The sequence below is a fragment of the Maylandia zebra genome, linkage group LG11 (assembly GCF_041146795.1).
Source record: "Maylandia zebra isolate NMK-2024a linkage group LG11, Mzebra_GT3a, whole genome shotgun sequence".
In the NCBI taxonomy this organism is placed as follows: domain Eukaryota; kingdom Metazoa; phylum Chordata; class Actinopteri; order Cichliformes; family Cichlidae; genus Maylandia; species Maylandia zebra.
This window is the reverse complement of record NC_135177.1, coordinates 11,574,623-11,589,882: the sequence shown is the minus strand read 5'-3', so window position 1 is coordinate 11,589,882 and position 15,260 is coordinate 11,574,623. Positions and strand designations below refer to the sequence as shown.

At 39.4% G+C, this 15,260-nt stretch overlaps 1 protein-coding gene across 1 annotated transcript in view; it reads right to left on the bottom strand.

Moving 5' to 3' along the window:
* adamts16 (ADAM metallopeptidase with thrombospondin type 1 motif, 16) overlaps positions 1-15,260 on the bottom strand; it is a 52,014-nt gene that overhangs the window by 11,288 nt on the left and 25,466 nt on the right. The window contains exons 10-18 of the mRNA XM_004565122.4: positions 13,456-13,609; positions 11,091-11,186; positions 8,526-8,674; positions 6,902-7,074; positions 6,669-6,799; positions 6,207-6,330; positions 5,743-5,987; positions 5,503-5,644; positions 3,243-3,369 (exon numbers count right to left, since the gene is read on the bottom strand). Coding sequence (XP_004565179.3) covers positions 3,243-3,369; positions 5,503-5,644; positions 5,743-5,987; positions 6,207-6,330; positions 6,669-6,799; positions 6,902-7,074; positions 8,526-8,674; positions 11,091-11,186; positions 13,456-13,609 — 1,341 coding nt within the window. The remainder of the gene's footprint in view (positions 1-3,242; positions 3,370-5,502; positions 5,645-5,742; positions 5,988-6,206; positions 6,331-6,668; positions 6,800-6,901; positions 7,075-8,525; positions 8,675-11,090; positions 11,187-13,455; positions 13,610-15,260) is intronic.

The following is a 15,260-nucleotide window of genomic DNA, read 5'->3' as shown; positions in this document are numbered from 1 at the left end:
TTCTTTCGGTATTGATTTTAAGACAGACATGCTTTTATCTCTGCTAGCTAAAATGATCTTTTCATTCACAAAAGGTTTGAGTGCCAGTTTTCAGTTTGCATGATACAGTGTAACAAAGTTCAGCATTCTGCCTTAATAGAAACAACATTTAGGCACGGAAAGCCTGTCTGCTTTTAATCGAAAATAAAGTTTTTACTATCTTATTTATTTATTTTTTGCAGACCTCATTAAAGTCTGACAATGCTTTTCACAATGAGCACTGGAAATAATATAATCAGTTGGTCCCTGCAGTTTTAGTGACATTTGGTGATATTTAGTGATATTTAAATGCTTTGCCCCACCCTGTATGTAAATATCCAGTCTTAAAAAAACACATCTATATATTCGAAACCATTTTAAACCATCAACGCAATCGCAAATTCTCCTGTTATTTGAAACCACTGCTGTCCTAAGAATGCCTTACACTCACACATCTTCTGGCCAGGACTTTACACAACATGACACTGACCAGAGCAGTGCAGACAAGGGAGGGACATTTCCCCTGTGTGTGTTCATATATATCTTGCCTGTCAACGGGTGAACCACTTCCGATGATGTCCACAGCATCAGGCCATGTTGACTGATCTTTGTTCCTCTTTGTTGGCTCTTAGCATCAGGGATACAGACAGTGACCAAACCACCTAAACGTAGCCAAGATCCTACAGAACTACACCCTAAAACCACAAAATCAGGAGTGGGTCTCACTCCCACTTTCCCTCAATATGTTTGTGCCACTCAAGGTGACCCCGCTGACATTTTACAACAACTGGGAAAGCCTGCTTAACCACAGCAATCTGGAAGTGCATCTCAGCTTATGATAACATTTCCTACTTCCCAATTAGTCTTGGGCCAGCATCCTGGTATAGCCTTGTGGGAAAAATATGCTCTGATCAGCAGAGTTTGGAAGTGAACCAGCATGTCCCACCAAAGAAACTGGCAGTGCATTTTGCATACCCCAATGCGCTGGACATCTAAAAGAAAAAAAGTTCTAGGTGGATCCTGATATGGCCAAAGAGCTTAGGTCCCAAAGTGATGATCCATGTGAATAGGTTTACAAGTTCTTGGCCTGCTGCATTAAACAAACACAGAAGCTAACCATTCCTGACAGTTGGTGGGGTTTTCATGCTGAATTGGATAAAGACATGAACAGAATATCCAGTGGAACTTCTCCTTCTTCCCTGTGTCTCACACGCATGTTCTGGCCAAAATGTAAGTTATTTTTCATTTTGAAGTGAGGATAATGTCATCATCACAAAGCAGGTGCTTTAACGGGTTGGAAAAGGGTAAAACATATAGTCAGTCCTGCCTGACACTCTTCATTGGCTTTACTATGAGGAGATAGTGTGGGAACTTTGGAAGAAATTACTCAAGTAATAAACAGCTCTTCTGACAGAAATTGCAGAACAGATGTGTAGGTGTTGCAGACCAGCAACACGTGGCAGTGAGAAAGAGTGAAGGAGAGAGAAGGTGAAAAGGAGAGAAGCTAGGAAGATAGCAGGATGGGAGAGAGTAAGAACACCAGAACAAAGTAGACAGAATACTATTCGCTGCCATGTTTTTACCTTCAATAACTAGATGTGAGTATACTTGGCTGGAGGCCCTAAAGCTGATCCTCTAGCTACCTAAGGTGCAAACATGAATTGCACGCATGTAGAAAATGTTCACCATTTACAACTGAACACATTTTGTCCCGTAGCCAGAAGTAGACGCTGGCCCTTCCAGGATATGTCAACTGAACAACTGAATAATTGACAAAGCCTGAAGTCTTGAAGGGCCAAACATTGTGCTGTTTTCCATCCAAAATATGTATCTGGAAAATATGAGGAAAGGTCTGCACAATTCAAATACCATTTTTAATAATGTCCAGACTGAGAGCCATCTAAAACCAGAGCGCCGATATATTGATGAGGTCATTCACAATTTTTTTTAAAAGTCACAAATTATTTCGTTTGACTTGCATGAGTTGTGATGTTGTAACTACATAAAGTCATCTTAACAACAGAAGTCTGCATATGACCATAGTTTTGTCTCAATCTAATGGTGGTGCCAGATGGAAAGTTAGGAAAATAAGAAAGCGACTGCATTTAAACATGAATGTCTGTAACCCATTTAATGACAATCAGAAGTCACTGGGATTTATTTCCTGGATGCAGTGACTGTCTGTACAGAGTTGCATGGCTACCTGTGATATATGGGTGAACATGAAATCAGAAAGGAGATGAACCAAGCTGATTTCTACGAGATATGAGCTAAAACAGAGAAAAAAAACGGTCAATCACACTCACACTTATGTCCAATTTAGAATATTTTGCCAGTTAACTTAAAATTTATGCCCCAGTCACACCAGTACAACCACACCCTTCTTGCTGTGACATGACAGTGACGACCAATGGACCATTTAACCGCCCCATCCAGTCGTAACACAGATTTTTTATTTTAGATGAAAACCGAGCATGGCACAGTTTAAAAAGCGGTTTAAGGATATGGTTTTTACAGGGTACAGGGAAAAGGTAGAGATTTGATAGGGTGTTCTTGTCTAATATTTTCATGTGTGTGCGCATGCACGGGTTTGTTGGTATGGGTATATATATATATATATATATATATATATATATATATATATATATATATATAATTGTAGGTTGTGTATCCTTGAGGTGTTAATGGGGTTATTGAAAATGTGTATATGTGCGTATGTGTGTATATACGTATGTATGGATAGATAGAAACATATATGTGTATATATTAAAAAAATTTTTTTTTACACATAACATATAATGTAATTGCAAGGAGGTATTTCTGTAGTCTATTGATACTAGATAGTGGAAAAGGGGTGGGATTAAATAAGCTTATGCTTCTTCCTGCTCCTTTTTGAACATGGACGTTATTTGGAGTTGTGGTTGCTCGTTTTCCTTTTGTTTGCTTTGTTCATTTGTCTCTTTTAATTCTATTTTTTTTATACTTTTTCAACATGTTCAAAATAAAGATTCAATCAATCAATCAATCAATCAATCAATCAATCAATCAATCAATCAACGTTGGACCGGTAGACCAACAGATATGCAGTTAGCCAAACGAGAAAAAAAAAACTATACATGTTAGAAAACCTACTCAAATTAATTAACACAATTTATAATACATGATGACTAGTGGGGATGATCAGCAAACATAACAAATACACATGAAAATGCTGAGGGTCTGACCTGGGAGGACACGGTTGGGTGTTGCAGGGCATCAATCCAGTAGCTGGTCTTGATCTGGGATTGCAGTACGACACATTCACCTGCACTTTCAAGTCTTTGTAGCATGCTGACTTGGTGTTCATTTGGCCTGCATAGGGTATAGATCAGTAAACATAGAAATGTTTAAAGAATACAGTTGTCATTTTGCGTCAATCTGCTATTTAACTACTATAAAATCAACAAAACTGCATGATGGGAGATGGAACCACACGCTCACCACTTCTACATATGTTATTCAAATAAATGTTTTTGTCTCACATGTGTGCAAAAAACTTAATTTGATTCAATTAACTTTACTAGTTTATCACCAGATTGTCCTTTCATCTTTAATAAACTTAAACTAATATTCATGTTTGACTGAAGTGGCTTTAGCATCAGTGACTTCTTGCACAATTGCATATTGTGTTGATTAATCTAAGTAAACCTTAAATCAGGTTTTAAGACTACTTTGATTATTATTTTAACTTAGGCAGAGTCAGTCAGTACATCTGAGCTAATATAGGTCACTTAGTCAGTCACACTCTTTAATAAAGCAAAAGACTCTCAACTCATCACAACCTGCAATCAGTATTCACTGAGGTGGAGGTGGCTAGGGGGTACTGCAGCAGACCGGGGTGGACAACTTTAACCTCAAGGGTCAATCAATAGGAATTCTACACTAAGAGCTTTGTTCACAGTGATGACGCTAAGCAAGCGCACATGCACAAATATAGCCATGCCTACACAATGCACCCTTGTTCCTCAACCTCTGGCCACAAATTACCTGCCCAGGGGACAAAGGCCACTGGTCGCAGGCAGGCATGTGTGTGCTTGCAATGTGTGTGTGTGTTTGTAATAGCAAGTCTCCAGCTGAATAAGGAGAGGTCCCACCAGTTTGAACCAAGAGCCTCTAATGTCCCCTCAGTAATGATGGGAACACGCTCGTCTCCATTTAACCTGGAGCTAAAAGACTGATTAAAGGTCAGAGAGGCAAGAACTAAGCTTTAGGCTTAGTCTACTGATCTACAAATTGTCCTCCCCATTTACGGTTTTAGATCAAGATTAGAGGTGATCAGTGTTGGTCAAGTTACTTGAAAAAAGTAATCAGTAACTAATTACTGATTACTCCCCCAAAAAAGTAATCCCGTTACTTTACTGATTACTTATTTTCAAAAGTAATTAATTACTTAGTTACTTAGTTACTTAGTTACTTTTTAAAAACACGATTTACAACCTGAATTGGTGATAAAGTGATAGATCTTTCAGCCCAATTCTACTTTTTCTACATAATCCATCATACAAAATGTAATCAAATGGAAAAGTCTCTTTTTTTAACTTGTTTTATCAGTTTTAATCTTTTAACTTTATGCATCAAGCAAAACATTTAATTATATGCAACATTCTCTGACTTGAATAAATTAGTTTAACATTTAAACCTATTTTCTACACATTCCAGCACATAAAATAAAATATTTTTTGTGTTTTCACTCACTCTTTCAAACAGATGCAAGTAAAACACAGCAGAAAATAAATAAAGTCAAAGACTCAGCGGTCCTTTTGCTCTATTTTCACCTGTAAAGCAGGAGCAGGGTAGGCGGAGGGTTACCCTGGTGAAGGTGTGCTGCGGTCAGTGGAAGAATCCGCGCGAGTGTCTCTGTGAGTTTCCCATCACGTCGTAGCTACTCGGTGCTTGCTCGGAAGTTTAGGGGTTTTTTCGCTGTAAAAAGAAGTTTTCTTCCCACGCACGATGGACGCTAATGTTTTTGTCACTTTTTATGGAATCAAACTCAAAGTAAGGTCAGTACTTCCACACTTTAAACGCTGCACGCTCATACTCTCTCCCGCACTCGATATATTATCCATTGTTGATCTGCACACAGCTGCTGTCACCAACGTCGCACTTGTTTACGTCACTGTCATGAGACATTCTCACAAAAAAAATCACGGTTTTAGTAACGCAGTAACGCAGCGTTCCTACGGGAAAGTAACGGTAATCTAATTACCGATTTTGCAATAGTAATCCCTTACTTTACTCGTTACTTGAAAAAAGTAATCAGATTACAGTAACGCGTTACAAGTAACGCGTTACTGCCCATCTCTGGAGGTGATGCGTGCTTTTTCATCAGTGCAACAGATTTTAAATTGCTTCTTAAAAAGTTGCATCTATGAAAAAACAAACATAAATCCAAAAAAATAAAAATTAAAAACAAAGACATTGCATTTTTTAAATGTTTGCTCGTACCTCCAGCACAAGTGGCTGAGCACTGGGAGCGTATGATAGCCCATGTATAATTGTGCTTGATGCGGTTCTTCATCAGTTTCTCATCAGCTTTCTTTAGAGTATATTCCCAATGCACACCAGGATTCCAGCCCTGCAACAGCACCTAAAGGAAAAAAGGTAATAAACAGGCAAGTAAGTCACAAAGAAAAAGGAGAAGGAAAGTAGGTCTTAATCATTTTACTGAGACCAATGACCTACTACCTCTATTACTAGAGTCTCATTGGTGGGACCGGCTGATATGAGACTCTCTGGTCTGTTATATGGTCTTTTGTACTCGAAAATTGCTCCAGCAACGGGGTGTCGGCCAGGCCAGTCCACGGTCCAGTGGCCATTAAGGTAGTAGCGTCTATGTGTGTCCCTGACAGCCAAGTAGGAGGTGGAGGAATTCAGTTCAATCACACGGATGCTCCGAGCTCCAGCTGGGACGGTTATCACTGCATAGTACTCTGAGAAATATTAGAAGATCTTAAATAAGCATTAAAAGTGACATAAAACTCCAGCAAACAAAACAAAATGTTAATAATATGATATTAGGCTACACAGATTTTATGGTGAGGACTGCACCATACAAAGTTTGTGGGACATGAAAACAAATATGAGGTTTTAAAACATTTCCAATAAAATCGCTAAAAACCAATGAAGTGAATAATTCATTTGTGACGTACGGTTAGTAAAATGCTGTTTTGTGTACTGTCCTTTGTAAATCTTGCAGGTGGAGTTGTCTCCTTTACACACCCCACAAGCATCGGGCACAGCTGTGGAGCCTAAAACACGGTCACAGCCAACTCTCTGTGGAAGAAAACCATCAGCGCTTTTGATGACAGTGTAGCTCACACACATAAAAACACAAGACTGCGTCACAGTACGCATTCGATTACAACATTTACAAAATTCCAACATTTATTATGTACGTGGTGACAGGTCAATATTTTACTATTCATTACATCTAAAGTAGCAGACAGCAGGAGAAATAAAAGAGTCTGTTGATGTTCTTTACTGCTTACATCCATTGTCAAACTTCATGAAGCCACTTTGAAAGACCTCACACGCCATATACATAAATGTAGCACTTTGACATCAATGTTTGGTCACATCATGTTACTTTCCAACTTAACATTTAACATTACCTCACACAGTCCATCAATGCAGACATTAGAGCTGTCTGGTGAGCAGAGTGTCCCATCCTTAACTTTGCTGGCCAAGGCAAAAAAGAAATCATAACCTTCAGCAAAGCAGTAGAGCTTGCATAGATCTTGATCTGGAAGAAAAAGAAAATGGCCATAAAAAAGGCCTCTTTTATCATTTCAAATAATCTTTAGTTACGAGTTTTTTTTTAAATTTAAGAGGAAAGCTTTCTCACCATCCACTCTAGTGTATGGTCTCCAAGTGTAGTACCAGCCTCTGAACTGTTTGCCGTTGAACTCAGCACACTGTTGTGCTCTATAGTCAATGGTGTTCCTGGGACAGTCTTCAGTATTGCAAAGTTTGTATGACCTGGAGGAACCCTCGCAGAACTTCCCTCCGTATGCCGGTCTAAAGAGATGGATTTAAACGTGTAGAATTCAAGGTTTTTCTGCACGAAACACATAATAACATGCTTCCAGTATTTTATGGATCTTCTTTCTTCATCTTCTATCTGTGACTGTATGTTCGTGTTGAAACCCCAAACATGGGTGACAGTAGAGTGCAAAGTATTGAAATAATGTTAATGGTAATAAAACATTTAAGATAGTTTTTATCTGTAGAGTCTGTGAAATTCTGATTGTGTTGATCCATGAGCATGTTTCACTCCATATGTGTGTATAAGTGTGCCTTTGTGAAGGCTTGTGAAATCACAGGTGTATATCCTCGGGTTATGTTCCTAAAAATCTCTTGGATGGGACAAAAACAGCTGCAAACTCTCCAACCACTCTCTCTGTGTTGTGTTCTTTCGTTTGATATCTCTGCATTTCATCTTTCACCTTTTTAATCCCTTTTCTGTCATCCCCCCCTCCTCCTCCCACTTTATTCCACTTGCCTGTCTTTGTCCTTCTAACCCTTCACCACCAGCTTTCCTTTCCTTGTCTTTCTTTCTCCTCCTCACTCTCTGTCTAATTTAGCCCACCACTTGTCAGGATCTTGGCATGACATGATAAAAAGGAAGTCCCAGCATTTGGAATAGGGGCCCCTGACTGACTGACAGTGGCAATAATCATGAGTGACTGATGAGTTGGGGGCTAAATTAGCAGATAAGTGACAGACTTGTGTGACTTAATCACAATTCTTAATATACTGTTGGCCCTTAGTCAAACAATCAGAGGTACCACAGGCCATCCAAGTCTTCTGCATGTTATAGTAAGAAATTATACAACTAGAAAACTATACTTTGACAGATGATGACTTTTAGTAGACTTTTAACACCATTTAGTAGAACTGTTCGTAGTGTATTCAGTAGTAGTTCAAAGTAACACTTGCTGTGAGGACATGTGTTAGTGTGGTATTATCTGGCAGCAGTATGATAGTTAGCATATAGCTTAGCATAAAGACTGGATACGAGGATTAACAGCTAACAAGGTTTGTCCTGAGTCGGTCTAGAAACACATCTAAAGCTCAATAATCATTCAGTATATCATTATTCTTAATTCTTATCTTAATTGTTTAATTAGAACACAAACACTTATTTGTGATACTTAAAACAATATCAATGATAAGACTCCCATTCCAGGACGCTCCTAAGTTAATTTAAAATCCAAAAATTATTTTAGTCTGGCTTAAAAATCATTAAAAGTTTTTAAAAGGATACTAAGGACAAGTGGATGTGAGGACTTTTAAATATAGAGAAAACTAGGTGCCGCTTCAGTTTTTGTGTTAACTGTCAGCTAGCAATACAGACAGAAGAGGTTTTGAGTAAAGTTTGTAGTCACTTGTACATTTATGTTTTTCTAATGCTATGTAAGATTCTATGTAAATATAATGTCAGAGGCCATTGCTTTGTCTTTCCCTACCTGGGGTTGTTGCATTGCCTCTCACGATATGTAACGCCGCTCTCACAGCTTCTAGAGCATGTAGACCAGGTGGACCACTCTGACCAGTGGCCATGCTGAGGCCTTGGACCCTCATCACCCTGTTTCACACACTGGCCCCGACGACACCACTGAAGGGAACAAAAGAGCATTGATATATGGGAAAGAGAAAGATGCAGCAGAATGGGTGTTCAAATAGAAACTGTCAAAACTAGACCCGTTTTTATCTTAATCACGAGTGAACTCACACACAATCAGACTGCAGCATCGTCCATCTTTACCGTTTCTCATATGTAGCATGTGGCATGCATTTCTCATTATGGGGAACGCTCTGTTCTAGGTAGAGTGTGCTGTGGTCATTAATAGGATCACTGAACATGCTGGCTGCAAACTCACTGGCAAGTGCTATTCTAACATCCGTGCAAGTCTGTGGGACTGGACTTAACAGAGATTTTGTAGAGAAGAGCAGTGAGGTTAAAATCTGTTTAATACTTGATTTGATTGCACTGCAAATGTGCCTTATTATGTTCACCTCTGCCACGTCAAGACATGACTTACTGTGCTTACTGTACTGTTTTGTTTTGTGTTTTTTTTTAACTGTGGCCCAGTCCTGGTTACATGTTCACAGTCTACCAGTAAAACCTTTTCAAGGTCATCTCATGCTCTTTCAATTTTCAAAGACCAATTTCTCTTTCATTCTGATCTCTGGTGGACTGAAAAGCCATGTGCATATAGTGTTACTAGCTGCTTCTGACCAAGCAGCTTTCGAGCAGTGAACACTGCCAAATGTGTCCCTTAAGGCAGCAGGCAAAACCGAAGATTACACGATAGTGGATAAAAAAAAATAAAAATCTTTAAATATGTTTCTGCACTTCTTTGGACTGCATGCAATGATGGTTATCGTACAGGGAAAACTCAAAGCCACAATCGAGTACATACATCAAAGGCCGAATCATTAATCAGCTTCAGTGTACTTCTTCTCCCAGAATTCCACACACACTGGTATTGCATAAGCTGTGCTATGTCCATACATCGAACATATGCAACTGTTCTTGTTCTCACTATGTGAACAATAACTACACAAGAGACCACAGACCCACACGCCAGCATATGCAGACTCATGCACACCTTACCAACTAATCTCATGGTCCTTGACTAAGAACTAGAACAGCTGATTTCCCCTCAGTTTTCCCCCTGCGGCTGAGTGCCGCAGATTCCTATGTGAGGCAGTCAGTGTTTGTGCTCGGTTAATTTTCCCGTGGAGGGGGAGCGCGAGATTAAACCATCAAGTTTAATATATTGAGATGCAAACGTTGATGAGAAGCTGTCAGGGGAGTGAGGGTAAGAGAAAGAGCAAGCCTCGGGGGGGAATCATCTTGAAAAGAAGAATGAAAAAGAAAACAAAGAATAAATAAAGAGCGCAGATTGCTTTTTGGATCCAAGCCAATTGCATATTTCTGCCACATCAGCAACAAACGAACTGCAGCTGCTCCCTGAGGTAAAAGAAGGAAGGACAGAGTGGTACCTAGAGCAAAAGAAAAAAAAGGAGTTTTCATTTACACTACCCTCAAATGTACTAAATCAAAGTAAAGTTGCTGATTTGGCTTGAAAATAACTTAAATAGTCTGTGCTGGGATATGAGGCCATTGCTATGTAAGCAAAAAGCAGTTAAAAGAAGTGTAGTATCACTCAGTTCAAGCCATTTGCTTTCAAATAGCTGGACTTAACACTACATAACAATAAAACACTCAATAAATGTTACTTTTATAAGGCTATGCACATCATTGTTGCCTTTTCAGTGTATTCATAGCTATGGCTTATTGTCCTTTGCAGCTTACTGACTTAAAGGTCTGTGGTATCCCTAAGTCAAAGAATGTGTTTCCCATTTTTACAAGCTTTCCCCCGCTTATACTTTTACACGCTTGGTAATGTAAAGAAGCACACTGCCAAAACACTGCTAGGGCAACTGATATGCAGGAAGGAGAATTTGCCCTGAGAGTGAAGTCATTTTTCAATAGACGTGTTTAAATCCACTTTTCTTAAGTTAGCACACATAACAGAGTAAAACTCTCTTACTGAGTTGTGTTACTCTGTTGGATGGTATTTTTCTCACCAAAACTGAGAGGAAATGTGTGTGGGGCTCTTGTTTAGGCTGTCCTAAAGAATAAAGGCAATGTTTGCTAAATGCCATATCAATTGGAGGAACATTTTGGCTCCTTTGGCTATCAAGAAACAAAGGTTATCTTATTGGTGATATGACTAAAAGCTAACTCTATGCCCTGAATAGATTGTGGACTTTTTTTCCAGTGTACAAATGACATTTTGAAGAAGGTATCTTCATTTTCCTGCTAGCGGTTGGAACTGTCTTCCGCTTCAAATGCCTCTAAGGAAATGGATAAAAGATTCCAGTAGAAGTCAGCGGCTCCCATGCCACTCATGTGATGCCACTCTTGAGGTAAAAAAGCCTGTGAGTGTCAACCCCTTTAACCAAACACATCGCCATACCCACACATGCGCACACACGCACTACATCATGTGTTAAGTCACCATATCGGGGCCGCAAGCAGAGCCCTCAGCAGCTGGCATGAATTTGGTCTCACACTTCCTCCCAACACGGTGGCACCACAGAGCCTTGCAGATATCCTGGAACAACATAAGAGAGAGAAACATGGAAACCTTAACTTACTTCTTGCTCCAGATTCCAGAAACTGGATCATCACGATCCTCCTCACAATAGCTGTAAACAAAGCTTGCAGTGGGGAAAAATGATCACTTGTAATAGCATTTTGATTTTGCCTCTTGAGAGCTAATAAAACATGTTGAAGGAATCTTGCTGAATCTGCAACTGTCTGAATAATTATTTTCTGGAGAGCTTCCCGTGTGCAGCAAATGTGAATCTCCAAAATATTTATGCTTCAGTAGCTACGGTAAAGACATCAGCATCGATACATAAAATCTGGTCTAAGTGGTTCCAACATCATCTCTGTTGCGGATCGACGTAGCGATCTTCAGCTTTGAGGAAGTGAAACACCAAAGTGAAGAAGTAACACAGAACATGAAGATTAGGACAAAGTATTAACAGGGCACAACTGTTTTACCAAACTTACATGATGTAATGGCTGTGTTACTCAGTCATTAAAGATTCAGCTGGGAGCACCGGCCTGTTTCCCTGCTCGCATTGCCTGAGAAACACAGCCTGCTGCTTTTTAACATGTCTACTCTGTTGCTATTTGAATGACTATATCAGATTTTGACAACTCAGTGCAGATGCTGACAGACACCTCAGCCTCAGCTTGCTGCTGCCAAAAGCCACCATGGAATTCATCCCAAGGACTATTTGTCCATCTGTTTCGCTTGCTCGGGCCGTTTGTAGCAGTAAAATAATGGCAGAGAGCGGTTAGCGATGGGAGGAGAGACAGAGAGAAATGATGGACAGTGTGTCAGAGGCTGAGAAAGAAAGAAAAACGCCCATTAACATTATTCAATTTTTCCTATAGAATAGCCCATCCCTATCTAACCGCAGAGAGTATCATTTGTTCCCTCCAGTGGTACCTTATCTTGACAACAGCTGCCAAAAAGTTTAGTGAAAAAAGAATTCATTACACCATGAACTGCGCCGCTGAGGCCGATTCTTGTGGGCTGTTTTATTTTTTATGAGTAACAAGTGCTCAGAAAGACAGTGAGTGTAATGGCTGCTTGGAGATTTATCAGTCCAGAGCACCTTGCTGCTACCAGGTGCACAAGCGTATGTTATAAATGTAATAATCCACGGATATTCAGACGTTTATATAAGCACACAAAGAAGGACAGCATGTGCAGAAGACCTAGGATTCAAAGCCAGCTACTACTGGCACTGGCATTTCTTAGAGCATAAATTAAAAAAGTCACTTGCTTCAAGTCCCATACTCCAGACATAACATATTTGATACATACTGCAGTAACTTTATTACAAAGCATTAAATATCCATCTTGCTTTATCGTTGATCATTTTTGGTAATGATATCTTCCAGATGAAGAAAATTTGCTACACAGAAAATGATAAAGGAACAAGACAGGTTAAAATAAAATGTTAAAATAAATGAATACAAAGCACAAAATTGCAGTACATATATTATCAGATTTTTATACTGGTCCACTTGACTGCAACAAATAGAAACCTTTATCCTGTGTGTGACTAAATGCTATGGTGCTGCAAATATGTGCGCCATTGTAGTATACAAAAAAGGTCACAATAATCTGTTAGAGGGTCTGTGACAAAAATGAACTATTGGCTGCTAAGGGTCTGTGGGGTAGATGGATGGTTTAACCTTGTTTGTTTCTTCAGAGAGCTTTGTATTTCATCTAAACACTGAGAACATCCTTGCCTGAATGGTTCAAACAATACAGGTGCAGCTTTGGCTCAACTGAGGTTCAGGTGGGATACTATATTTTAAGACTGATTACATTTAACAAGTATTTAAAGCCCTATTCGGATTATCTGGGAGAGTATTTCTAACAGTAAGATCAGCAGCAATGAGACAATGGGAGAGCAACGAGCAGAGATTCCCACTGGCAATGCTCCAGTATATATTTAGTCATCTATCCCAGTGAGTACAGTATATCATGGGCAGTCTTCGAGTCTCAGTCTTTGTGTGTGGATGCATATGTGTGTACATGCACAAGGGCATGTAACCCGGATCAGTTTCTCTTTTCCTTCCTCTTTTTATTTGATTTTTCCTCTACCTCATTCATCCCATCCCACTCTTGCATTCTTTGACTTTTTTCCCCCTAACTAGCAACACATGATTGTTAAAAAAACGTATCAAATGCTCACGTTCCAGTAGATGTGGTGATAAAATCCCTGACTGGGATTATAAACCTGTTTTTAAATTAGCATTAGATGGCATAAGAGAGTCCAAATCAGTTTTATTACCTTCTTAAAATCAAGGGTGCAGAGTTTGGCCTTCTCCCCAAACTGCCATTTGCATTGTGTGTCTGCATCGTACAGCTCGCCAGGCAGCTTCTCAGGGTATTGATACTCTGTGATTGCTCTTGGTTCATCTGATAGGCACAAAGCCTGGGCAGAACTGGGGAATTTGATAGGGAGATAGCAAAGGAAAAGCACAAAAAAGAGTTAAGTAGCTGGCATATGAGACTGCCTGCTGTGCACATAGAAATTCCAAAAGCGAGCATCACTCCACGTGTTCCATTGTTCCCAGCACAGTGACAACTGTAAAGTGTAGCTATGGTAACATAACAAGTTGGCAAACTCAAAACCTGTGGGTAATGTTTTAATGCATCAGACACTCAATTATGACAGACATAAAAAGTCCTTGCCCATATCGCTCATATCCTAACACCAGCAGGGGGTTTCCAATGTTAACTGATATCACTGGTTACTATACAGCGATGTTTTACAGCTTAAACGCTGCAGTCGGGGAATATATTACAAGAATATGGTGGAAAGAGCATGAAAAGGCAAAATATGCTGGAATGGTTCATTGTGTTAGTGAGTGGTCCTGATTGCTTTAGCAGAGTGTATGAGTGTCTGTGTGTGTATATGTGAGATCTTCCATTGCTTTATGGGCCCTGTGTGTCTAAAGAGAACAATGTCTGTTCTACAAGTGCAATATTCTGGTATTCTACATTATTCACATAATATGGTTTCTGAAAAATACATTACATTTACAGTACTGTGTAATCACACATATCAGCAAGGACTCAAGTAAAGATTGGGAGGACTTAATGTAATTCACAAGTAAAATTACAAAATGATTTGTAGGATCTCTTGAGGGCAAGAGGCTTAAGACAAAATTTACCCCCTCCCTAAAAAATGTACACAAGATTCTCATCAGCTAAAGATAAAAAAGCATCCTTTCTTTTCCATGATTCCCTCAGGATCTACAGGCTCACCCCATCCAGACCGAGGGCTATTTATATCTATCTATTTTTTTGTTGGCACATAAAACACAGACAGCAAACTGCTGAAAAAAAAATCATAAAAGGTTTAGATAAGACTGGTCACAAGCAGACTCATAGCTGAAGAACATTTATCTGCAAGACTTTTTGATTAACATTGCTGAGTGTCAACCAAACATATCAAACAAACCAGCGTCCAACAAACATACTGTAAACACATTTTATGTTTACAGTATGTTCGCTGCTTGCAAACTTCCTATTAGCTTAATTTTAAATTAAGTCCGTAAGTAACAAAGTCTCACTAACTGCATTTCTAAAACGGAAACATTTTGCATGCTGTTTGTCATTTGATTATTATGACTGACAAGATATAATGTAGTATATCTGTTTTACAGATGGAAATGATTGGTTTTATTACTTTAGCATAGCCGGCCAAGCAGTTTCCCTGTCCTAGTTTTTAGGCTGAGATATGCTATGCTAAATTAAGATAAGCTAACTAGAAATGGTCACAATCTGCAAACCATGTAGAGACTTTTTCTGCAACTCTGATGGAGCTTCTTCTTCATTCAGCTGCTCCCATTAGGGGTTGCTGCAGTGGCTTGCATCTCACCCTATCTTTAGTATCCTCCTCTGTCCTCTGTCTCCTCTGCATGTCCTCTCTTTGTCCAGAAATCTTTCCTGTGCTCTTCCTCTTTCCCTCCTGCATGGCAAGTCCATATTCAGCTCCCCCTGTTTAATGTACCAAGTTTCTCTTCTTTGCACATGCCCAAACCATTTCAGCCTTCCACTCTAAAACTTTCTTTCCAAACTGCAAATCCT